This window comes from Bufo gargarizans, chromosome 4 (genome assembly GCF_014858855.1).
Source record: "Bufo gargarizans isolate SCDJY-AF-19 chromosome 4, ASM1485885v1, whole genome shotgun sequence".
Taxonomy (NCBI): domain Eukaryota; kingdom Metazoa; phylum Chordata; class Amphibia; order Anura; family Bufonidae; genus Bufo; species Bufo gargarizans.
In genome coordinates, this window is record NC_058083.1 from 417,380,989 (window position 1) to 417,406,354 (window position 25,366).

A 25,366-nucleotide genomic window follows, 5' to 3' on the forward strand; every position below is an offset into this window, starting at 1 on the left:
ATGTGATTTTTTTTAACCCCTATCAGGTATATTAGACGCTGTTTTGATAACAGCGTCTAATATACCTGCTACCTAGTCCTCTGGTGGTCCCTTTTGCTTGGATCGACCACCAGAGGACACAGGCAGCTCAGTAAAGTAGCACCAAACACCACTACACTACACTGCACCCCCCCTGTCACTTATTAACCCTTTATGAACCCCTGATCACCCCATACAGACTCCCTGATCACCCCCCTGTCATTGATCACCCCCCTGTAAGGCTCCATTCAGACGTCCGTATGATTTTTACGGATCCACGGATACATGGATCGGATCCGCAAAACGCATATGGACGTCTGAATGGAGCCTTACAGGCGGGTGATCAATGACAAGGGGGTGATCACCCATATAGACTTCCTGATCACCCCCCTGTAAGGCTCCATTCAGACGTCCGTATGATTTTTACGGATCCACGGATACATGGATCGGATCCGCAAAACACATACGGACGTCTGAATGGAGCCTTACAGGGGGGTGATCAATGACAAGGGGGTGATCACGCATATAGACTTCCTGATCACTTCCCTGTCATTGATCACCCCCCTGTAAGGCTCCATTCAGACGTCCTTATGATTTTTACAGATCCACGGATACATGGATCGGATCCGCAAAACACATACGGACGTCTGAATGGAGCCTTACAGGCGGGTGATCAATGATAGGGGGGTGATCACCCATATAGACTCTCTGATCACCCCCCTGTCATTGATCACCCCCTGTAAGGCTCCATTCAGACGTCCGTATGTGTTTTGCGGATCCGATCCATGTATCCGTGGAGCTGTAAAAATCATACGGACATCTGAATGGAGCCTTACAGGGGGGGGGGTGATCAATGACAGGGGGGTGATCAGGGAGTCTATATGGGTGATCACCCCCCTGTCATTGATCACCCCCTGTAAGGCTCCATTCAGACATTTTTTTGGCCCAAGTTAGCGGAAATAGTTTTTCTTTTTGTTTGTTTGTTTTTTCTTACAAAGTCTCATATTCCACTAACTTGTGTCAAAAAATAAAATCTCACATGAACTCACCATACCCCTCACGGTATCCAAATGCGTAAATTTTTTTAGACATTTATATTCCAGACTTCTTCTCACGCTTTAGGGCCCCTAAAATGCCAGGGCAGTATAAATACCCCACATGTGACCCCATTTCGGAAAGAAGACACCCCAAGGTATTCCGTGAGGGGCATATTGAGTCCATGAAAGATTGAAATTTTTGTCCCAAGTTAGCGGAAAGTGAGACTTTGTGAGAAAAAAATAAATAAAAAAAAATCAATTTCCGCTAACTAATGCCCAAAAAAAAAAAATTCTATGAACTCGCCATGCCCCTCATTGAATACCTTGGGGTGTCTTCTTTCCAAAGTGGGGTCACATGTGGGGTATTTATACTGCCCTGGCTTTTTAGGGGCCCTAAAGCGTGAGAAGAAGTCTGGGATCCAAATGTCTAAAAATGCCCTCCTAAAAGGAATTTGGGCCGCTTTGCGCATCTAGTCTGCAAAAAAGTGTCACACATGTGGCATCGCCGTACTCAGGAGAAGTTGGGGAATGTGTTTTGGGATGTCATTTTACATATACCCATGCTGGGTGAGATAAATATCTTAGTCAAATGCGAACTTTGTATAAAAAAATGGGAAAAGTTGTCTTTTGCCGAGATATTTCTCTCACCCAGCATGGGTATCTGTAAAATGGCACCCCAAAACACATTCCCCAACTTCTCCCGAGTACGGCGATGCCAGATGTGTGACAATTTTTTGCAGCCTAGGTGGGCAAAGGGGCACACATTCCAAAGTGCACCTTTCGGATTTCACCGGTCATTTTTTACAGATTTTGATTGCAAACTTCTTCTCACACATCTGGGCCCCTAGAATGCCAGGGCAGTATAACTACCCCACAAGTGACCCAATTTTGGAAAGAAGACACCCCAAGGTATTTTGTGATAGGCATAGTGAGTTCATGGAAGTTTTTATTTTTTGTCACAAGTTAGTGGAATATGAGACTTTGTAAGAAAAAAAAAAATCATCATTTTCCGCTAACTTGTGACAAAAAATAAAAAGTTCTATGAACTCACTATGCCCATCAGCGAATACCTTAGGGTGTCTACTTTCCGAAATGGGGTCATTTGTGGGGGTTTTCTACTGTCTGGGCATTGTAGAACCTCAGGAAACATGACAGGTGCTCAGAAAGTCAGAGCTGCTTCAAAAAGCAGAAATTCACATTTTTGTACCATAGTTTGTAAATGCTATAACTTTTACCCAAACCATTTTTTTTACCCAAACATTTTTTTTTACCAAAGACATGTAGAACAATAAATTTAGCGAAAAATTTATATATGGATGTTGTTGTTTTTTTTTGCAAAATTTTACAACTGAAAGTGAAAAATGTCATTTTTTTGCAAAAAAATTGTTAAATTTCGATTAATAACAAAAAAAGTAAAAATGTCAGCAGCAATGAAATACCACCAAATGAAAGCTCTATTAGTGAGAAGAAAAAGTGTAAAAAGTGGCCTGGTCATTAAGGGGGTTTCAGCTAGCGGGGTTGAAGTGGTTAAAGGGTGTCTGTCATCCGTTAACTCCCTGTCCAACAGGTTTGCAGACACATATCTGTAGCTCACCTGATTAAAATGCTGTTTTTCTTTTGTTGATCTGAGACTCCATTCCCAAGTTATGATACTTTTTCCCAATATGCAAACTAGGTATTTGTTGCTATGAGGGCATCACCATTGCTATCATTGCATTCACGCTCCGCTCCTACCAAAATCGGACAACTGAACTACACAACTCCAAGGGATTGGGTGCGGCCCTGCAGTAACCAGGCACAACCCCTACACAGTGTATGGAGTAATTCTAATGCCTAGCACAACTGGTGAGAACAAATGATTGTCAGTAGTTGGACCCCCACCAATCTGATATGGATGACGTATCCTAAGGATAGGTCATCAAAAATTAAGGCCTATAAAACCCCTGGTTGTATAGCATCTATATAGTCACTTTGGCCACAGTCACATAACATGATAAAACATTAAGGCAAAATTCTCAATAATAATTATTCTATGACCACCCAGCATGATTATCTTACTGAGCCCTGTTACAGTAACATTTTCTATAGTCATGTTGCTCTAAGGACTAGGTAAGCAAACAGCAGGAATCAGGGAGAGAGCAAACTCAGGACCTTCAATATGCTCTACATTAATGGCAGAAAATGTGCCGACTTCCAACCAAAATGAATAACCGCTCAGTCAGTCTACATACGTTGAAAACCTTGTAAAGGGCAGGTAGGAAAATGGGATGGGCAGGAAACCAAAAACCCAGACGTTTGTTTTAGGTTCATTTTGTACTTTAGCGTTATCTGCTTAGATTTATGAGAAATTGAGAATGTCGACAGCTAAAACAGGAGACCACATGGGTGTTAATAGGTGACTATTTATACAGAATTGACTTTCTACTCCATTTCCTTCCCTACTTCAGTCAGCAGTTCCAGATGTGTGACCTGTAAACATGATCTTATGAAAGAGTGGTGCTTACAGGCGGAGACATTATTATGCCATGCGAGACCACAAACCATGACACAAAATAGCCAACGCTCAAGGGAGTAATAAAGAGTAACAGACAGAAGCTTTGTGAGGAGGTTAGGATATTTAGGAGGGATGGACAAAAAAAAAAGGTAGACTTTTACAAAGAACGTTTGACTGCCTCTCCAATCAAACAGAGAAAGCAAGTCCCCCCATTCTAGCTATCCGTGGGGATTCTAGTAGTTGCATCCCCCACTCATTGAGCAGTTGTCAGGTATCCAGTGAATGGGTGGGAATTGCTTAGAACTGGACTACCCCTTAAAGATGCTGCCAAAATCTCTCTCTCAACTATCTCAAGACCCTAAATATCCCTCTATTCTATTACTTTGCTTGTATATGAATGCATATGTATGTGAACAGTGCTAGAATAAGAGTGTGCAGCACTGTATGGAACTACGTGTTTACCATCAGTACGTAATGTGGATTCTATGGCTCATACACATTAGATGTATGTGGGTTGAAAGCACAGATTTCAGCAGGAGAGGCAGACTATCTAATGTGTATGGGATGTCCCACCCCACCCCTCCTCTGACAGCAGAAGCTGAGGATTGGGTCAATAGCTGTTGTAACTGTATAGGTAGCATTAGGGACGTCCTGCAATAGTTCTTTATAGAGAACCTGTCACCAGAAAATGCAGTGCAATCTGAAAACGTCTCTAAGGCTACACTCACACTTGCACTTTCCCTTTCTGCTATTGAGATCCATCATAAGATCGCAATAGCGGGGGGGGGGGGGGGGGGGGGGGGGGAAGGCTTCCCGTTTTGTCCCCATTCATTGTCAATGGGGACAAAACTGAACTGAATGAAACAGAATGTACCAGAATTCTGTACGCGATGTGTTGCGGAGCAAGACTGATCCATCATTACACACAATGTAAGTCAATGGGGATGAATCAGTTTTCTCTGACACAATAAAAAATGGATCTGTCCCCCACTGACTTTAAATGGAGTTCATGACGGGTCCGTCAAGGCTATTTTAAAGATAATACAACCGGATCCGTTTATAACGGATGCAGATTGTTGCATTATCATGACGGACGCGTTTTTGCTGATCCATGACTAACATGGTGCTTTCAGATTGCATTGCACTTTGTGGTGACATGTCCTCTTTAAATTAAAGGGGTTTTCTGAGCCTGGAAGTGCCCCCCCCCACCCTCCCCATATGCCTGGGCCACTCACACCGATTCTACTTACCTGGCTACCCATGCCGCTCCTGGTCCCTGCTGCTTTTCCCCATGCGCGGAAGAAAACATCCAGTGTCGGGGGAGGGGGGCTGTCCCCCACACACACACACTCCCACCACCGGATGTTTTCATCCGCGCATGGGGAGAAGGAGTGGTGGCCGTGCGGTGACCAGGAGCGGTGAAGAGAGAGGGTAGCCAGGTAAGTAGAATCAGTATGCGGGGCCCGGACATATAGGGGGGCATTTCCAGGCTCGGATAACCCCTTTAACATAGGACTTCCATAATGGAGGCGCTCACTAGTACACAGTAGGACCAGGGAGAGGTGAATACATCACTCCTTGTGCTGGCTGTACTCACAGCTTGCTGGTATTCTTTTGCCGGCGCTGCGTGCTGTGACCTGACATGTGTACGCACGCACTATGATCTGATGCTGTGTGATGTCGGGTCACAGCGTGGGGCACCGGCAGAAGACGACAAGGGAGCACTGAGTATAGGAAGAGCCTGCTGGATCTGTGAGTGGCGGAGCTATCCGGAGAAGGAGAGGTACGTGATAAGGATCTGATCTGTGCTCTCGTGGGGGTCTGATCTGAGTTTTGATAAGAAATGGGGGTCTGATTTGAGGGTATAATCTGAGATCTAATGAAGATTGGGAGTGTGATCTGAGGTCTGATGAAAAATATTTGTTTCTTATTCACCTCCTTTAAAACCTAAGTGCACCTTATGGTGAGGGAAATACAGTACACTGTTTACTGAAATTTCACAGAGTTGGTGTGTATTCAGCACTTGAGCACATAGGGGGAATTTTTTATGTCAGTTTTGCAGGAGTCTACAGTGCTATTATTTGGGCAAAATGTATCAAATATCTCAGGATGCTTGATAGATTTGAAATGGCAGTGTACTCTGGGAAAACTTAGTTTTGAACATTGGCATTCTGAGCGCTGAGACTCCCTGCCGATCGGTAGAACAAGGAAAGAGGAAACGCTCACATAACATGATCTCTCTCCTCATGGAATCGAGACATGCCCATAGACTTTTCAATTAAGTCCATCTCACTTCCGTCTCTTGCAGTGAGGAGACACAGCATGCTATGCGAGCACTTCTCTCTCCTCGTCCTGGTGGGGTCTAACCGCTCAGACCCACATCGATCAAAACTTTTGATATGTCGCTATGACATTTAAAAATCTTCCCAAAGTACAATTCCACTTTAAGGCCTCATGCACACGACCGTTGTGTGCATCCGTGGCCATTGTGCCGTTTTCAGTTTTTTTTCGCGGACCCATTGACTTTCAATGGGTCAGTGGAAAAATCGGAAAATGCACCGTTTTGCAGCCGAGACCGTGATCCGTGTATCCTGTCCGTCAAAAAAATATGAGCTGTCCTATTTTTTTGACGGACAACGGTTCACGGACCCATTCAAGTCATTGGGTCCGTGAAAGAACACAAGATTGGCATCCGTGTCCGTGATCCGTGGCCGTAGGTTACTTTCATACAGACGGATCCGAAGATCCGTCTGCACAAAAGCTTTTTCAGAGCTGAGTTTTCACTTCGTGAAAACTCATATCCGACAGTATATTCTAACACAGAGGCGTTCCCATGGTGATGGGGACGCTTCTAGTTAGAATATACAACGAACTGTGTACATGACTGCCCCCTGCTGCCTGGCAGCACCCGATCTCTTACAGGGGGCTGTGATCCGTACAATTAACCCCTCAGATGCTGCACCTGAAGGGGTTAATTGTGCGTATCATAGCCCCCTGTAACAGATCCGGGGCTGCCAGGCAGCAGGGGGCAGACCCCCCTCCCTCCCCAGTTTAAATTTCATTGGTGGCCAGTACTCCGATCCGATGGTATAAAAGGGACTCCAGACTTTACATTGAAAGTCAATGGGGACGGATCCGTTTGCAATTGCACCATATTGTGTGAACGTCAAACGGATCCGTCCCCATTGACTTGCATTGTAATTCAGGACGGATCCGTTTGGCTCCGCACGGCCAGGCGGACACCAAAACGACTTTTTTTTCATGTCCGTGGATCCTCCAAAAATCAAGGAAGACCCACGGACGAAAAAACGGTCACGGATCACGGACCAACGGAACCCCGTTTGGCGGACAGTGAAAAAATACTGTCGTGTGCATGAGGCCCAAGTCTAACATTTCTGCCAGGGATGTTACTCCACATACTATAATCCATTCTCTGGCCCAAGATTGAGAATTTTGGGGGCAATTTAAAAAAAGTTGAGGTTGATTCTTTCAAAAGTGCAGTGAAAACGCAAAATGTCTCAAAATGTGGGTGCAAGTAAGCCCAAAGAGTCTGAAAGCACTATTTTGGGACTTTTTCTGGAGTGCAGGGCAGATTCTCTCTATAGCTTCTCTTTCTGCTTTACTAGAAAGTGGTATGGATGAAGCAAATAATTAAAACTGGAAAGGACTGACAGCACCTGCTGCACAGTCCTGTTGAAATGGAGTTTGGGGTGCTGCTTAAGTGGATGGCTTTGCTCAGAAGCAGTGGAGATAAATGTTAGAGAAAGGGCTCCCGCTGATGCTGATTAGACTCAAGCTGTTGATAGGCTATCTTCCTATTTTGCCGCCAAGTAATCTAATTCAGTAGGATGGATGAAGCTGCTACTCTCTGAAGACACAATCCTGAGCTTTTAAAGTGCATCTGTCATGTAAAGTTGGCCACAGGACACCAGTGACAACCCAAATGATGAGCCATGAAGAAGAATCAAAAGCACATTATTTCATGTACAGATGGATGTAAAAGTACAAGTAAGCACTAAACAAATCAGTAAGTACTCCACCCTTAAACGTCCTGCTCGTCCCCGAATGAGAAGAGCCTGTAACTGGCAGCGTGCAATACCTGTACACCAGTCACTCTGCACTCTTAAATCCAATAATCTGTCAGATAAATCCAGAGAATGCTGAAATATCAAATGTTTACTTAGGTTTCATCAATATAATATAAAAGAGATTACAAGAGTAATAAGGCAAGAAATATTTAATGCGTAGGTAGAATATAAAAATAATGGAGTTTTGTCCTGGAACAATGAGGATATTATCTGCAGTTACTTACTTGTGAAAGCTCCCCGCTCTGTCCTCATTGTCTGCATACAGGAACATTTTCAGGGCATAATTCTCCACATGGGCACTGCCAACAATTTCCTGAGTAATGGAGTCACAGTCGCCAAGCTGCTTCTTTTGCTGTAGAAACAATATCATTTTATTGGTACCATCTTAATGTTCTAATCAACAAAAAAGAAATGCAATGTAATAGTACACAGTAAAACTTATTCCAAGGGGTTGGCCACTTCCTAAATTTTTTTTCACATATGCCTATAAACTGTATGCTGTAGCAGAGCATGTGAAACATGTTTTTGAAGGGGTCGTCCCATAATTTCCACAGTGAGATGGGGCTAAGCATTGTTCCCAAGTGGCCGGACTTAAAGGGTTTCTCCGTGAATTAAGAAAATGAAAATACTTAAATATTACTTTATTATATAAATATACTCCCAAATACATTTGTATCTGTATGTTGGCATCATTTTGGAAATGTCATTTTATTTTTTTAGGACGTTAGAAGGCTTAGAAGTTTAGAAGCAATTCTTACAATTTTTAAGAAAATTTCTTTAACACATTGAGGGTTAACAGCCAAACAAAACTCAATATTTATTACCCTGATTCTGCGGTTTACATAAACACCCCACATGTGGTCGTAAACTGCTGTACGGGCACACGGCAGGGCGCAGAAGGAAAGGAATGCCATACGGTTTTTGGAAGGCAGATTGTGCTGGATTGGTTTTCTGAACGCCATATGTTTTTTATTTTTCTAACGATCGTCTTGTGCAGGGGCTTGTTTTTTGCAGAAAGTGTTGAGGTTTTTATTGGTACCATTTTTGGGTACATAGGATTTTTTTGATCATTCATTATTACACTTTATGGGGCAAGGTGACCCAAAAATTGGCTGTTTTGGAACAGTTTTCATTTATTTATTTTTACAGCGTTCATCTAAAGAGTTAGGTCAGTTTTATAGAGAAGATCGTTACGGACGTGGCAATACCTAATATGTATACTTTTTCTTATTTAAGTTTTACACAATAATAGCATTTCTGAAACCAAAAAAATGATGTTTTAGTGTCTCTATAGTCTGAGAGCCATAGCTTTTTTTTATTTTTTGGGCGATTGTCTTAAATAGGGTATCATTTTTTGCGGGACGATTGGTACTATTTTGGGGGTCATACGCCTTTTTGATTGCTTGCTGTTGCACTTTTTGTGATGTAAGGTGACAAAAATGGCTTTTTTTACACAGTTTTTATTGGAAGGGGTCTATCATGTGATATCTTTATAGAGACTGTCGTTACGGACGCGGTGATACCTAATATGTGTAGTTTTTTTATTTTTTTATAGGAAAAGGCAATTTTTTATTTTACATTTTTATTTTTACTTTTATTTATTTTTTCACATTTTTTTTTTTATCAAGTCCCTCTTGGATCATGAAGAGCCAGTGGGGCTGATGGCTGTACTATACTTTGCAATGCTCTTGCATTGCAAAGTGTAATACATTCAGATGCCCTGTAGGTGGCAACAGCGGACGCTTTTGCAAAGCGTCCGGTTTCCAGGGCAACCATCGGGGCTGCCATAACAGCGCAGCAGCTCCGATGGTGGAGAGCGGGAGCCCCTCCCTCTATTAACCCCATGGATGCCGCTCCCACGGCATCTATGGGGTTACAGCAGAGTGTCAGCATAGAGTTGACACCCTGATGATGGCGGCGGCTCAGGAATGGAGCCGCCGCCATCAAGCACAGCAGGGGGGCAGACCGAGCGTGGGGCAGCGCTGGAAGGGGGGGATGGAAATTGTCACGGCAAGCAGGAGGGGGCACTGGAGGACACAAGATGGGGCACAGATGGAGGGGGCACTGTGGACACAAGATGCCGAACAGATGGAGGGGGCACAGATGGGGGGCGGACTGCACATATCGGGGGGGGGGGGGGTCCTTTGCAGCGCTTGGATTAAAGAGCTGCCAGAATGTATATGTACGTGGTAGCTGCACAGGGTATGTGCAGCTATCACGTATATATACAGATTGCGGTCGGGAAGGGGTTAAGGATCATAACCCTTGACAAGCAGAGCAGAGAGGAGGCAGCTTTTTAGCTCAGTGCTGCGAAGTAACTTGTCCGGCTGTGTGATTAGGACAGGTTTTGTGTGTACTAATAGAACGGCAGCCATTTTATTTTTCCTAATGATTGCTCCTTAGACAAAACAAGCCAATATAACTAATGAAAGGTATTAGGGTATGTGCAGCTATCACGTATATATACAGATTGCGGTCGGGAAGGGGTTAAGGATCATAACCCTTGACAAGCAGAGCAGAGAGGAGGCAGCTTTTTAGCTCAGTGCTGCGAAGTAACTTGTCTGGCTGTGTGATTAGGACAAGTTTTGTGTGTACTAATAGAACGGCAGCCATTTTATTTTTCCTAATGATTGCTCCTTAGACAAAACAAGCCAATATAACTAATGAAAGGTATTAGGGAAAATATTTATAATAAAGTATTATTTAAGTATTTTAATTTTCTTCATTCGCGGAGAACCCCTTGAATGGCAGCCGGAGGCCTTGTGACAAGGCACTGATGGGACTTAACATGCTGTAGCAAAGAAACTTTTACCACAATAGCAAAAAATTAACGTGCTATAAATACTGTATATTCATGAAGAAAAATAAAGAAACGGCAGCACCCCAAACAAGGTGGGCGAAAATTAAGTGGACTCTTTATTCACTCAAATGCAAAGTTTTAGTCCAATTCACTTGATGTTGTAAGTTACAGCCGAGCTCCCACTTCAATGGTCAGAAATGACCCCAGCCATTTACCCCTTAGATGGCGCGGACATTAGCTGCTGCGACATCTAAGTGGTTTGTGATAGTTACTGAGGGTCCCCTAAGTCCACTCTTAATACGATTTCAGGATGTTATTTGGTTACATTGTTATGGTTGCCAACGTCCTAACAATGGTCTCTAGGCCTGACATCTAAAGGCCTAATAGGTCAGTTTAACACCAACAGGCATAATACACTTCAATTCAGAATTACTGCAGAGTATTATACCAGCAATCAGTCAGATGGCAACTCCCCAGCCTTTCCACATAAAAAATTACTTTCTATGTAAAAATAAATAAATAATACACAAAATGATCACTGTTGTGCATGGAACCTAACCGCTGTAGCCAATGATATCAGCACTGCAGGACAGTAGAATTTTTATATTTTTTATATTTATTTCTGATGTCCCTCTTTTTATTCAGCTCAGACAATCCTTTTAATCAATAAATTAAATATGATACAAAATACTACCACTGACAAAGACATCTAAATTGGAGTAAAACAAAAGGGAAAGAATTAAAGGGAGTCTGTCACCATGAAAATGCTAAATAATCCACAGGTAGTATGTTATAGAGCAGGAGGACCTCAACAGATTGATAGATAGTTTTATGGGAAAAGATTCTCTAAAACCTGTTTTTTAATCTAGTTTGTAGTCAAGGAGGCGGTCCTATCAGTGATTGACAGCTATCTCTGAATACACAGCCATAAAGGGAAGGCTGTCAATTAATAACAAGACCACCTCCTTGACTTCAAAGCTCAAATTGAGAAAGAGTTATACTGAATCTTTCTACAAAATAATATATAATCTGCTCAGCTTCTGCACTACATCAAGCTGCCTGCAGTTCCGACAACATATTCAACGTGACAAGTTCCCTTTTACCCAATGTGAACAGAGCCCTCCTTTTATGGCATAACTATAAAAAAAATTGCTGTCTATAATTAATTTTAGCTTGCTCTAACATGTCAAACATTTTTTACCTGAAAACCATCAAACTAGGAGGTCAAATATTTTTTTTATTCTAAATACAGACTGAATAGATGACCAATGTAGGCACTTACTAGTAGAGATGAGCGAACTTCTGTTTTAAGTTCGGCGTCTAAAGTTCGGGTTAGGATTAGCGGAGAATCCCGATCTGGAACTGGATATGGATTCCGACTTCCGTTGTGGTCCGTGGTAGCGGAATCAATAATCGGCCATTATTGATTCCGCTACCACGGACCACAACGGAAGTCGGAATCCATATCCGGTTCCAGATCGGGATTCTCCGCTAATCCTAACCCGAACTTTAGACGCCGAACTTAAAACAGAAGTTCGCTCATCTCTACTTACTAGTACAAGACACATTTGAACTTTCAAATATTTGGAATAGCTAATGAAATCCCAATGCACCACTGAGCACAATGACCTGTGATGCAGGGATAGACACTTCAGATTTGAGCAGTAAATTGAAAGAGGAGGGGGAGCAGGAGTGGAGCCTAAGAGAAGAAGGAAGCCTCTTTCTCTGATAAGATACGGTATATTACAAAGTTTCTAATATTCAATATTTGTTTATAAAATAAATTGACACTCTAACTTGGCATTTCAGGTGTTAAATACACAGCTGCAGCAAAATTTAGATTGACACAATACAACAAAAGCCATTGAAAAATGAAATTATGGTGTATAATCAAGTCTTCTGAACCTAAAACAAGTATCCAGCAAGCATATGGCGTAGCTAACAGGCTGCACAGCACTTTCATACACTTGTATTGCTTTAGGTGAGTAACACGTACTGTTTCACATTCACAATTTAGTGACAATGATAGCATCATGTGATCCTCAGCGTTAAACAGAAGCTTTTCCCCATATGTCCTTTGTTCTTTAGGATGAAAATGGGTGAACTGCCCTGACCGGTTTAGTAACTCAAGGATTAAGCAGACTGCTGTTTCAGTAATTGAAAGGCTTCTTTTAAAAGATGTGGTCTCAGAATACAAGAGGCCTCGGATTTCCTACTAAAATAAAATAAAAAAAGGCAAATAACAGCAGCACAGGTGGACTGTCATAAATGGACTTACTGTTCACCACTGAGGAAATCTCCAGTTATTTCGCAGAAAACAAAAAAACAGGATTATCGCACATCACACTGGCCTTCAGTTTTTAGGCTGCCAAGAGACTTTAAAAGGGGGCTTTGAGTAATGGATGGCTCATGTTTTTCTAGTGAGTTTACATGAGCAAAAATTCATCTTGCAGACTAGACATTTACTATATTAAAATCTTTGGCACCTCTTTCTATAAAACACACAGATGGATGGCCAAGTTGGCCTGCTGGAGATTTTCACTTAAAGGTAAACACCCGATGAATACTTGCTCCTACAGAGCGAGCTATCCACACAGTATGGCCTCTTTATAAGACATCCATGTGTTATATGGTTCATGGGGTGGCTCAGCAAAATATACAACCTGTTCAAATAGAAGCTCTTTAACCTCCTCCCGTCTCGCTAACGCCGAAAGGCGTCAATGCTGCGGCGCTGCCAGGTCACACTTACGCCGATTGGCGTCATCTCGCGTGAGCCGAGATTTCCTGTGAACGCGCGCACACAGGCGCGCGCGCTCACAGGAACGGAAGGTAAGCGAGTGGCTCTCCAGCATGCCAGCGGCGATCGCTCGCTGGCAGGCTGGAGATCCGAATTTTTTAACCCCTAACAGGTATATTAGACGCTGTTTTCATAACAGCGTCTAATATACCTCCTACCTGGTCCTCTGGTGGTCCCTTTTGTTAGGATCGACCACCAGAGGACTCAGGTAGGTCAGTACAGTCGCACCAAACACTACACTACACCCCCCCCCCCCCGTCACTTATTAACCCCTTATAAACCCCTGATCACCCCATATAAACTCCCTGATCACCCCCCTGTCATTGATCACCGCCCTGTCATTGATCACCCCCCCTGTCAGGCTCCGTTCAGACGTCCGTATGATTTTTACGGATCCACGGATACATGGATCGGATCCGCAAAAAGCATACGGACGTCTGAATGGAGCCTTACAGGGGGGTGATCAATGACAGGCGGGTGATCACCCATATACACTCCCTGATCACCCCCTGTCATTGATCACTTCCCTGTAAGGCTCCATTCAGACGTCCGCATGATTTTTACGGATCCATGGATACATGGATCGGATCCGCAAAACACATGCGGACGTCTGAATGGAGCCTTACAGGGGGTGATCAATGACAGGCGGGTGATCACCCATATACACTCCCTGATCACCCCCCTGTCATTGATAACCCCCCTGTAAGGCTCCATTCAGACGTCCGCATGCGTTTTGTGGATCCGATCCATGGATCCGTAAAAAATCATGCGGATGTCTGAATGGAGCCTTACAGGGGGGGTGATCAGTGACAGGGGGGTGATCACCCTGATTACCCTGATCACCCCCTGTCATTGATAACCCCCCTGTAAGGCTCCATTCAGACGTCAGCATGCGTTTTGTGGATCCGATCCATGTATCCATGGATCCGTAAAAAATCATGCGGATGTCTGAATGGAGCCTTACAGGGGGGGTGATCAGTGACAGGGGGGTGATCACCCTGATTACCCTGATCACCCCCTGTCATTGATAACCCCCCTGTAAGGCTCCATTCAGACGTCAGCATGCGTTTTGTGGATCCGATCCATGTATCCATGGATCCGTAAAAAATCATGCGGATGTCTGAATGGAGCCTTACAGGGGGGTGATCAATGACAGGGGGGTGATCAATGACAGGCGGGTGATCACCCATATACACTCCCTGATCACCCCCTGTCATTGATCACCCCCCCTGTAAGGCTCCATTCAGACATCCGCATGATTTTTTACGGATCCATGGATACATGGATCAGATCCACAAAACACATGCGGATGTCTGAATGGAGCCTTACAGGGGGGGTGATCAGTGACAGGGGGGTGATCACCCTGATTACCCTGATCACCCCCTGTCATTGATAACCCCCCTGTAAGGCTCCATTCAGACGTCCGCATGCGTTCTGTGGATCCGATACATGTATCCATGGATCCGTAAAAAATCATGCGGATGTCTGAATGGAGCTTTACAGGGGGGGTGATCAGTGACAGGGGGGTGATTACCCTGATCACCCCCTGTCATTGATAACCCCCCTGTAAGGCTCCATTCAGACGTCCGCATGCGTTTTGTGGATCCGATACATGTATCCATGGATCCGTAAAAAATCATGCGGATGTCTGAATGGAGCCTTACAGGGGGGGTGATCAGTGACAGGGGGGTGATCACCCTGATTACCCTGATCACCCCCTGTCATTGATAACCCCCCTGTAAGGCTCCATTCAGACGTCCGCATGCGTTCTGTGGATCCGATACATGTATCCATGGATCCGTAAAAAATCATGCGGATGTCTGAATGGAGCTTTACAGGGGGGGTGATCAGTGACAGGGGGGTGATCACCCTGATTACCCCCTGTCATTGATAACCCCCCTGTAAGGCTCCATTCAGACGTCCGCATGCGTTTTGTGGATCCGATACATGTATCCATGGATCCGTAAAAAATCATGCGGATGTCTGAATGGAGCTTTACAGGGGGGGTGATCAGTGACAGGGGGGTGATCACCCTGATTACCCTGATCACCCCCTGACATTGATAACCCCCCTGTAAGGCTCCATTCAGACGTCCGCATGCGTTCTGTGGATCCGATACATGTATCCATGGATCCGTAAAAAATCATGCGGATGTCTGAATGGAGCCTTACAGGGGGGGTGATCAGTGACAGGGGGGTGATCAGGGAGTCTATATGGGTGATCACCCCCCTGTCATTGATCAACCCCCTGTCATGGCTCCATTCAGACATTTTTTTTGGCACAAGTTAGCGGAAATTTTTTGTTTGTTTTTGTTTTTTCTTACAAAGTCTCATATTCCACTAACTTGTGTCAAAAAATAAAATCTCACATGGACGCACCATACCCCTCACGGAATCCAAATGCGTAAACATTTTTAGACATTTATATTCCAGACTTCTTCTCACGCTTTAGGGCCCCTAAAAAGCCAGGGCAGTATAAATACCCCACATGTGACCCCATTTCGGAAAGAAGACACCCCAAGGTATTCCGTGAGGGGCATATTGAGTCCATGAAAGATTGAAATTTTTGTCCTAAGTTAGCGGAAAGTGAGACTTTGTGAGGAAAAAAACAAAAAAAAAATCAATATCCGCTAACTTATGCAAAAAAAAAAAAAATTCTAGGAACTCGCCAGGCCCCTCATTGAATACCTTGGGGTGTCTTCTTTCCAAAGTGGGGTCACATGTGGGGTATTTATACTGCCCTGGCTTTTTAGGGGCCCGAAAGTGTGAGAAGAAGTCTGGGATCCAAATGTCTAAAAATGCCCTCCTAAAAGGAATTTGGGCCCCTTTGCGCATCTAGGCTGCAAAAAAGTGTCACACATGTGGTATCGCCGTACTCAGGAGAAGTTGGGGAATGTGTTTTGGGGTGTCATTTTACATATACCCATGCTGGGTGAGAAAAATATCTTGGTCAAATGCCAACTTTGTATAAAAAAATGGGAAAAGTTGTCTTTTGCCAAGATATTTCTCTCACCCAGCATGGGTATATGTAAAATGACACCCCAAAACACATTCCCCAACTTCTCCTGAGTACGGCGATACCACATGTGTGACACTTTTTTGCTGCCAAGGTGGGCAAAGGGGCACATATTGCAAAGTGCACCTTTCGGATTTCACCGGCCATTTTTTACAGATTTTGATTGCAAGGTACTTCTTACACATTTGGGCCCCTAAATTGCCAGGGCAGTATAACTACGCCACAAGTGACCCCATTTTGGAAAGAAGACACCCCAAGGTATTCCGTGAGGGGCACGGCGAGTTCCTAGAATTTTTTATTTTTTGTCACAAGTTAGCGGAAAATGATGATTTTTCTTTTTTTTTTCTTTTTTCCTTACAAAGTCTCATATTCCACTAACTTGCGACAAAAAATAAAAAATTCTAGGAACTCGCCATGCCCCTCACGGAATACCTTGGGGTGTCTTCTTTCCAAAATGGGGTCACTTGTGGCGTAGTTATACTGCCCTGGCAATTTAGGGGCCCAAATGTGTGAGAAGAACTTTGCAATCAAAATGTGTAAAAAATGCCCTGCAAAATCCGAAAGGTGCACTTTGGAATATGTGCCCCTTTGCCCACCTTGGCAGCAAAAAAGTGTGACACATCTGGTATCGCCGTACTCAGGAGAAGTTGGGCAATGTGTTTTGGGGTGTCATTTTACATATACCCATGCTGGGTGACAAAAATATCTTGGTCAAATGCCAACTTTGTATAAAAAAATGGGAAAAGTTGTCTTTTGCCAAGATATTTCTCTCACCCAGCATGGGTATATGTAAAATGATACCCCAAAACACATTCCCCAACTTCTCCTGAGTACGGCGATACCAGATGTGTGACACTTTTTTGATGCCAAGGTGGGCAAAGGGGCACATATTCCAAAGTGCACCTTTCGGATTTCACCGGCCATTTTTTACACATTTTGATTGCAAAGTACTTCTCACACATTTGGGCCCCTAAATTGCCAGGGCAGTATAACTACGCCACAAGTGACCCCATTTTGGAAAGAAGACACCCCAAGGTATTCCGTGAGGGGCATGGCGAGTTCCTAGAATTTTTTATTTTTTGTCGCAAGTTAGTGGAATATGAGACTTTGTAAGGAAAAAAGATAAAAAATAAAAAATCATCATTTTCCGCTAACTTGTGACAAAAAATAAAAAATTCTAGGAACTCGCCATGCCCCTCACGGAATACCTTGGGGTGTCTTCTTTCCAAAATGGGGTCACTTGTGGCGTAGTTATACTGCCCTGGCAATTTAGGGGCCCAAATGTGTGAGAAGTACCTTGCAATCAAAATGTGTAAAAAATGGCCTGCAAAATCTGAAAGGTGCACTTTGGAATATGTGCCCCTTTGCCCACCTTGGCAGCAAAAAAGTGTCACACATGTGGTATCGCCGTACTCAGGAGAAGTTGGGGAATGTGTTTTGGGGTGTCATTTTACATATACCCATGCTGGGTGAGAGAAATATCTTGGCAAAAGACAACTTTTCCCATTTTTTTATACAAAGTTGGCATTTGACCAAGATATTTTTCTCACCCAGCATGGGTATATGTAAAATGACACCCCAAAACACATTCCCCAACTTCTCCTGAGTACGGCGATACCAGATGTGTGACACTTTTTTGCAGCCAAGGTGGGCAAAGGGGCACATATTCCAAAGTGCACCTTTTGGATTTCACCGGTCATTTTTTACACATTTTGATTGCAAAGTTCTTCTCACACATTTGGGCCCCTAAATTGCCAGGGCAGTATAACTACCCCACAAGTGACCCCATTTTGGAAAGAAGACACCCCAAGGTATTCCGTGAGGGGCATGGCAAGTTTTTAGAATTTTTTATTTTTTGTCGCAAGTTAGTGGAATATGAGACTTTGTAAGAAAAAAAATAAATAAAAAAATCATCATCATTTTCCGCTAACTTGTGACATAAAATAAAAAGTTCTATGAACTCACTATGCCCATCAGCGAATACCTTAGGGTGTCTACTTTCCGAAATGGGGTCATTTGTGGGGGTTTTCTACTGTTTGGGCATTGTAGAACCTCAGGAAACATGACAGGTGCTCAGAAAGTCAGAGCTGTTTCAAAAAGCGGAAATTCACATTTTTGTACCATAGTTTGCAAATGCTATAACTTTTACCCAAACCATTTTTTTTTTGCCCAAACATTTTTTTTTTATCAAAGACATGTAGAACAATAAATTTGGCGAAAAATGTATATATGGATGTCGTTTTTTTTGCAAAATTTTATAGCTGAAAGTGAAAAATGTCATTTTTTTGCAAAAAAATCGTTAAATTTCGATTAATAACAAAAAAAAGTAAAAATGTCAGCGGCAATAAAATACCACCAAATGAAAGCTCCATTAGTGAGAAGAAAAGGAGGTAAAATTCATTTGGGTGGTAAGTTGCATGACCGAGCAATAAACCGCTAAAGTTGTGGAGTGCCGATTTGTAAAAAAGGGCCTGGTCACTAGGGGGGTATAAACCTGTGGTCCTTAAGTGGTTAAGGCCATGATCATGTTTTCCTAGTGCTGCACTACTATCATACAAGAGGGGGGAAAAAAAATAATGCTCTACCATTTTTATACACCATTAAAGGGGGTGTCCCATCACCAACCCTTATTTCCTATCCACTGTTTCCTAGATTGACTAGAGCCGTAGTCGCACATCTACATTGCTGCTCTACTCAGTTCTATGGGCCTGTTGACAGTTGAGTGCTCAGTAGTCAGATATAGATAGATACCCAAAGGTTTGAACAGAGAATACGAAATTCAGAGTCTGCTATAATTTATTTTGATACTTCCAGTCGAATATGCAATAATAACCCTCTCTCTTTTCCCTTCACAGGCTTATTGACGATCCGGGAACCCTCCTAATGCCGCATAGTATCCTTTGACACTAGTCCAGATTGTTCCTCTTTCTTTTTTCCATTTTTTCCCCCTTTCTTCCCCTTTTTCGCTCTTTTTTCCCCTTTTCTTCTCTCTTTCTTTCTCTCTTGTCTTTTTCTTCTCCCGTTTATCATCTCTCATCTATACTATTAGTTATATCCGACCCCCTTATTCTTCCAATATTTCATTCTTCTTCTATTATTCTCAAATCTATGTCTTCGTTTTTCCACATCCTTTCCCAGCCCCCCCCCCCTTAGTATTATAGTCTAATTCCAATTGAATATGTACTGTTTCCACACTGTTTTTCATTAGTTCTAGTCTATATTGGAATTGCATTTAGATCCAAGGGATCACGTAGTTGCGTTCCATGAGCCATGTAGTTACGCTCCTTCACCTAGCTTACTTCCGGTTTTGTTGGCCGATAACGGAAGTCCCTTGCGTTCCATTACTACCTAATTTCCGATCCCACGGCCGACACCGGAAGTGAGGTTCACAGGGCAGAGACGCGGGCTGCCTTTAACCCCTTAGGGACACAGCCTTTTTACACCTTAGGACCAGGCCATTTTTTGCAAATCTGACCAGTGTCACTTTAAGTGCTGATAACTTTAAAACGCTTTGACTTATCCAGGCCGTTCTGAGATTGTTTTTTCGTCACATATTGTACTTCATGACACTGGTAAAATGAAGTCAAAAAAATTATTTTTTTTGCACAAAAAAATACCTAATTTACCCAAAAATCTCAAAAATTTGCAAATTTCAAAGTTTCAGTTTCTCTACTTCTGTAATACATAGTAATACCCCCAAAAATTGTGATGATTTTACATTCCCCATATGTCTACTTCATGTTTGTAGCATTTTGGGAATGATATTTTATTTTTTGGGGATGTTACAAGGCTTAGAAGTTTAGAAGCAAATTTTGAAAATTTTCAGAAATCGTCAAAATCCCACTTTTTATGGACCAGTTCAGGTTTGAAGTCATATTGTGAGGCTTAGATAATAGAAAACTCCCAAAAATGACCCCATCTAAGAAACTACACCCCTCAAGGTATTCAAAACTGATTTTACATACGTCGTTAACCCTTTAGGTGTTGCACAAGAGTTATTGGCAAATGGGGATGAAATTTGAGAATTTCATTTTTTTGTCTATTTTTCCATTTTCACCCATTTTTTCCACTAACAAAGCAAGGGTTAACAGCCAAACAAGACTGTATCTTTATTGCCCTGACTCTGCCGTTTACAGAAACACCCAATATGTGGCCGTAAACTACTGTACGGCCACACAGCGGGGCGTACAGTGAAAGGTGCGCCGTTTGGTTTTTGAAAGGCTGATTTTTATGGACTGGTTTATTTACACCATGTCCCATTTGAAGCCCCCTGATGCACCCCTAGAGTAGAAACTCCATAAAAGTGACCCCATCTAAGAAACTACACCCCTCAAGGTATTAAAAACTGATTTTACATACATCGTTAACCCTTTAGGTGTTGCACAAGAGTTATTGGCAAATGGGGATGAAATATGAAAATTTCATTTTTTTGCCTTATTTTCCATTTTAACCCATTTTTTCCACTAACAAAGCAAGGGTTAACAGCCAAACAAGACTGTATCTTTATTGCCCTGACTCTGCCGTTTACATAAACACCCAATATGTGGCCGTAAACTACTGTACGGCCACAAAGCGGGGCGTAGAGTGAAAGGTGCGCCGTATGGTTTTTGTAAGTCAGATTTTGCTGGACTGTTTTTTTGACACCATGTCCCATTTGAAGCCCCCTGATGCACCCCTAGAGTAGAAACTCCATAAAAGTGACCCCATCTAAGAAACTACACCCCTCAAGGTATTCAAAACTGATTTTACATACATTTTTAACCCTTTAGGTGTTGCACAAGATTTAATGGAAAATAGAGATACAATTTCCAAATTTCACTTTTTTGGCAGATTTTCCATTTTAATATTTTTTTTCCAGTTACAAAGAAAGGGTTAACAGCCAAACAAAACTCATTATTCATGGCCCTAATTCTGTAGTTTACAGAAACACCCCATATGTGGTCGTAAACCACTGTACGGGCACACGGCAGGGCGCAGAAGGAAAGGAATGCCATACGGTTTTTGGAAGGCAGATTTTGCTGGACTGGTTTTTTGACACCATGTCCCATTTGAAGCCCCCCTGATGCACCCCTAGAGTAGAAACTCAAAAAAAGTGACCCCATTTTAGAAACTACGGGATAGGGTGGCAGTTTTGTTGGTACTAGTTTAGGGTACATATGATTTTTGGTTGCTCTATATTACACTTTTTGTGCGGCAAGGTAACAAGAAATACCTTTTTGGCACAGTTTTTTTTTTTTGTTATTTACAACATTCATCTGACAGGGTAGATCATGTGGTAATTTTATAGAGCAGGTTGTCACGGACGCGGCGATACATAATATGTATACAATTTTTTTTATTTATGTAAGTTTTACACAATGATTTAATTTTTAAAACAAAAAAAGTTTTAGTGTCTACATAGTCTAAGAGCCATAGTTGTTTCAGTTTTTGGGCGATTATCTTGAGTAGGGTCTCATTTTTTGCGGGATGAGATGACGGTTTGATTGGCACTATTTTGGGGGTGCATATGATTTTTTGATCGCTTGCTATTGCACTTTTTGTGATGTAAGATGACAAAAAATTGCTTTTTTTACACCGTTTTTATTTTTTTACGGTGGTCACCTGAGGGGTTAGGTCATGTGATATTTTTATAGAGCCGGTCCATACGGACGCGGCAATACCCAATATGTATACTTTTTTTTATTTATGTAAGTTTTACACAATGATTTCATTTTTCATTTTTAGTGTTTTCATAGTCTAAGAGCCATAGTTTTTTCAGTTTTTGGGCGATTATCTTAAGTAGGGTCTCATTTTTTGCGGGATGAGATGACGGTTTGATTGTTACAATTTTGGCGTACATGCGACTTTTTTGATCACTTTTATTACCTTTTTTTGGGAAGTAAGGTCGGCAAAATTTCTATTTTATCATAGTTTTTAATTTTTAATTTTTATGGCGTTCACCGTTCGGGTAAAGTAACATTACCGTTTTATAGATTAGGTCATTACGGACGCGGCGATACCAAACATGTGTAGGGAATTTATTTATTTTCATTTTTAATCAGTGATAAATGTGTTTTTTGATTTTTACTTTTTTTTCACTTTTTTAACTTTTTTTTTTACCCAGACCCACTTGGTTCTTGAAGATCCAGTGGGTCTGATGTCTATATAATACAGTAATGTACTCTATATAGGGTACTGCACTGTATTTTACTTACATTAGATCTGTTCAGCACCATGGACAGCAGGACGCCTGAGCAGGCGTCCTGTTGCCATGGGAACCTTCCCCGTCTGCCACAACTTCGCAGACGGGGAAGGGTAAGGACTGGGGTGTCGGGGGGCTGTCTGGGGGCTCTCTCCCTCTCCCATCGGGGGGCTGCAAAGGCACAGCAGCCCCCCGATCGGAGAGGGAGGGAGCTCCCTGTGCTGTTAACCTTTTCCATACAGCGGTCCGTACGGACCGCTGTATGGAAAGGGTTAAACGGCTGACATCGCATCAACGATGTCAGCCGTTTATACCAGGGTGCCAGCAATGTGCTGGCACCCTGGTATACCCACTAGAAACCAACGATTACGCAATGGGAGGCGGGCGGGGGATCGCGATCCCGCCTGCCGCACCGCCCGCCTCCCGCACCGCCCGCAACCCTCCCCCTGCACCACCCGCCCACATAATATCATTCAGGGGTGCAGGGGGAGGAATAACATATATATTCTGGGCATTGTATAGTTTCTGATCCCCGCGGTCAGGGACCGCGGGGATCAGAAACGGCAAAAAGCGCATCAAACCGCAGGTCTGAATTGACCTGCGGTTTGTTGCGATCGCCGACATGGGGGGGTCACGGGACCCCCCCGCCCATTTAGCCTAGGTGCCTGCTCAATGATTTGTGCAGGCACCTTGTTCCGATCACTGCCAGCTGGGCGGCAGTGATCGAAACAACACATGACGTACCGGTACGTCATGTGTCCTTAAGTACCAGGGCATCATGACGTACCGGTACGTCATGTGTCCTGAAGAGGTTAAAAGCTAGACCACTTCTCTTCTACCCAGCGCTACTCTCACCAGCGGTACTTCCGCAATAGACTCCCACAGTGCGCTAGATTACTCCCCATCGCCAGCGGCATTAGGTAAGTGAGTTCCGGATGCCGGTAGGTCTCTCTGACCTCAGGATAGCACACCATAGTGATATTTTGCCTGCACCAACTATGATGCATCTACATTATTTTCCTTAAATTACATATTCTACCTAAGGTGATGAACGTGATGTGTTGATAACTAGCTGAATTTATTGCGGTACCAGGACTATCAACTTTGAAAGGACTGATCTACGATATGTATTAATTTTTATAATGATGACCACTCTGGAACATGATATGGGGTCTCTTGCTTTGGAGATTTCCCCTTGCATTGTGATCGATTGATTTGTTGAGATGAATTGAATCTTGAACAATATGAGAAATGTATATAGATGGAATTCTATTATATATATATACTTTGTATATCAAACTATGATTTGCATGTTCACTTTATGATATAGAATGTATACTGAAATGATATATTTTATATTTACGGCAGTCTGAAGAAGCCCAGTAGGCCGAAACGTAACATTAAAGCCGCAATATCTACTCAATAAAAAGAAAATCAAGCTTTCAAATTACGCTGGAGTTTTAGTAATATATATATATATATATATATATATATAAACACTGCATTTTTTTTCCTCCATAAGGTTTTATCCAATTTTATCCAAACTGAATAAACCCTTATTGTGGGTTCAGAGTTGCAAATATAACCCTAGTAACTGAAAATATAAAGCAACACTTCCTCAAATATATAAAAAAGTTTGGCTACCATTAAAGGGCTTGTCCGCTCTTTTTAAATTGAAGACCTACCGTCAGGATAGATCAGCAACAAGAAATCGGCGGGGGTGTCAGGAGTTAGTCCCCCGGCCAATTTCATATTGATGACCTATCCTGTTCAACTGTATGAAGGCAACTTCAGCGGTAAGCAGGTGTAATTACCATGCCGCCCATAAAGAGGGAGTTGTCCCACTGAAGTGAATGGGACGATGTCATTGTAATTATACCTATTCACCACTGCAGTTGCAATGGCGAGCAGGTAAACAGTGAAGTGAAGGCACCACTCATACGAGTGATGTGGTCTTTTCAAACAGCTGTTCGGCAGGGGTGCTGGCAGTTGGTCCACCGCCAATCTGATATTGAAAACCCATACCGAGGATAGACAAATATAAAAATTGATTCCATTTGTGCAATAGAATCAATTTGATCCCAATATCTGCAGGGTAGAACAGGTGTAATCCACTTGATTATAGCAAGTAAAATTATCCACCAGTGTTATATTCTGTTTTGCTCAGCACATAGGTAAATATTCACATCCAGGTTAGAAAAACCGCATAGTAATTCATCCTTCCATTTGTGCAATAGGATCAATTAGGTCCCAATATCTAAGTAAAAACAGGTGTGATTCACTTAACTATGTAAATTCAAACCAAATCAAATAATCCTCCAGTATTAGGTTCAGTTTTACTCAGCACTTAGGTGCATTCGAATTAAAAAAGCTGCATGGTAACACATCAATTCACATGTGCAATAAGATCAATTAAGACCAGATATGTTCAGGATAAAACAGTTGTAATCCACTCAAATATGTGAGTTAATGTTCCAGTCACAGTTAGGGAATCATATATTAGCTCATCATTTTGTATAATCCTACGTCTATCTGGTAAGTGGTATGGGTTAGATAAATAAGCCCTCTTTTAGGTTAGTATCATAATATGTAGTTTAATTCAGGCTGTTACTCACAGTTCCGTAGTTTCAATACAAGGAGCGAGGTACTGTGCCTCGGCGTGGCGTCCCACGTGGTCACCGGCACAGATATCTCTTACCTCCGCTTCTTTTCTTTTCACTGCGAGTGTTCAGTCCGCTGCTTCTGTGTTGTGGCTCGGGAGTACGGCGTCCCACGTGCTCAGAAGTCAGCACAGGTAATGTTGGGCTGATGATACAGGCAGCATCGAAAACAAGTCCCAGATGCTTTTCAAATGGTAGTATAAATCTTCATGGAGCGCTCCACTATATTAATTCCTTCAATGCAGTTAGCGAGTATAACATCATAAGGTCCCTTTT

At 42.7% G+C, this 25,366-nt stretch overlaps 1 protein-coding gene across 1 annotated transcript in view; it reads right to left on the reverse strand.

Annotated features, from left to right (window-relative positions):
- VTA1 (vesicle trafficking 1) overlaps positions 1-25,366 on the reverse strand; it is a 249,869-nt gene that overhangs the window by 80,035 nt on the left and 144,468 nt on the right. Inside the window, exon 3 of the mRNA XM_044289753.1 lies at positions 7,862-7,989. Within this exon, the coding sequence (XP_044145688.1) occupies positions 7,862-7,989 (128 nt within the window). The remainder of the gene's footprint in view (positions 1-7,861; positions 7,990-25,366) is intronic.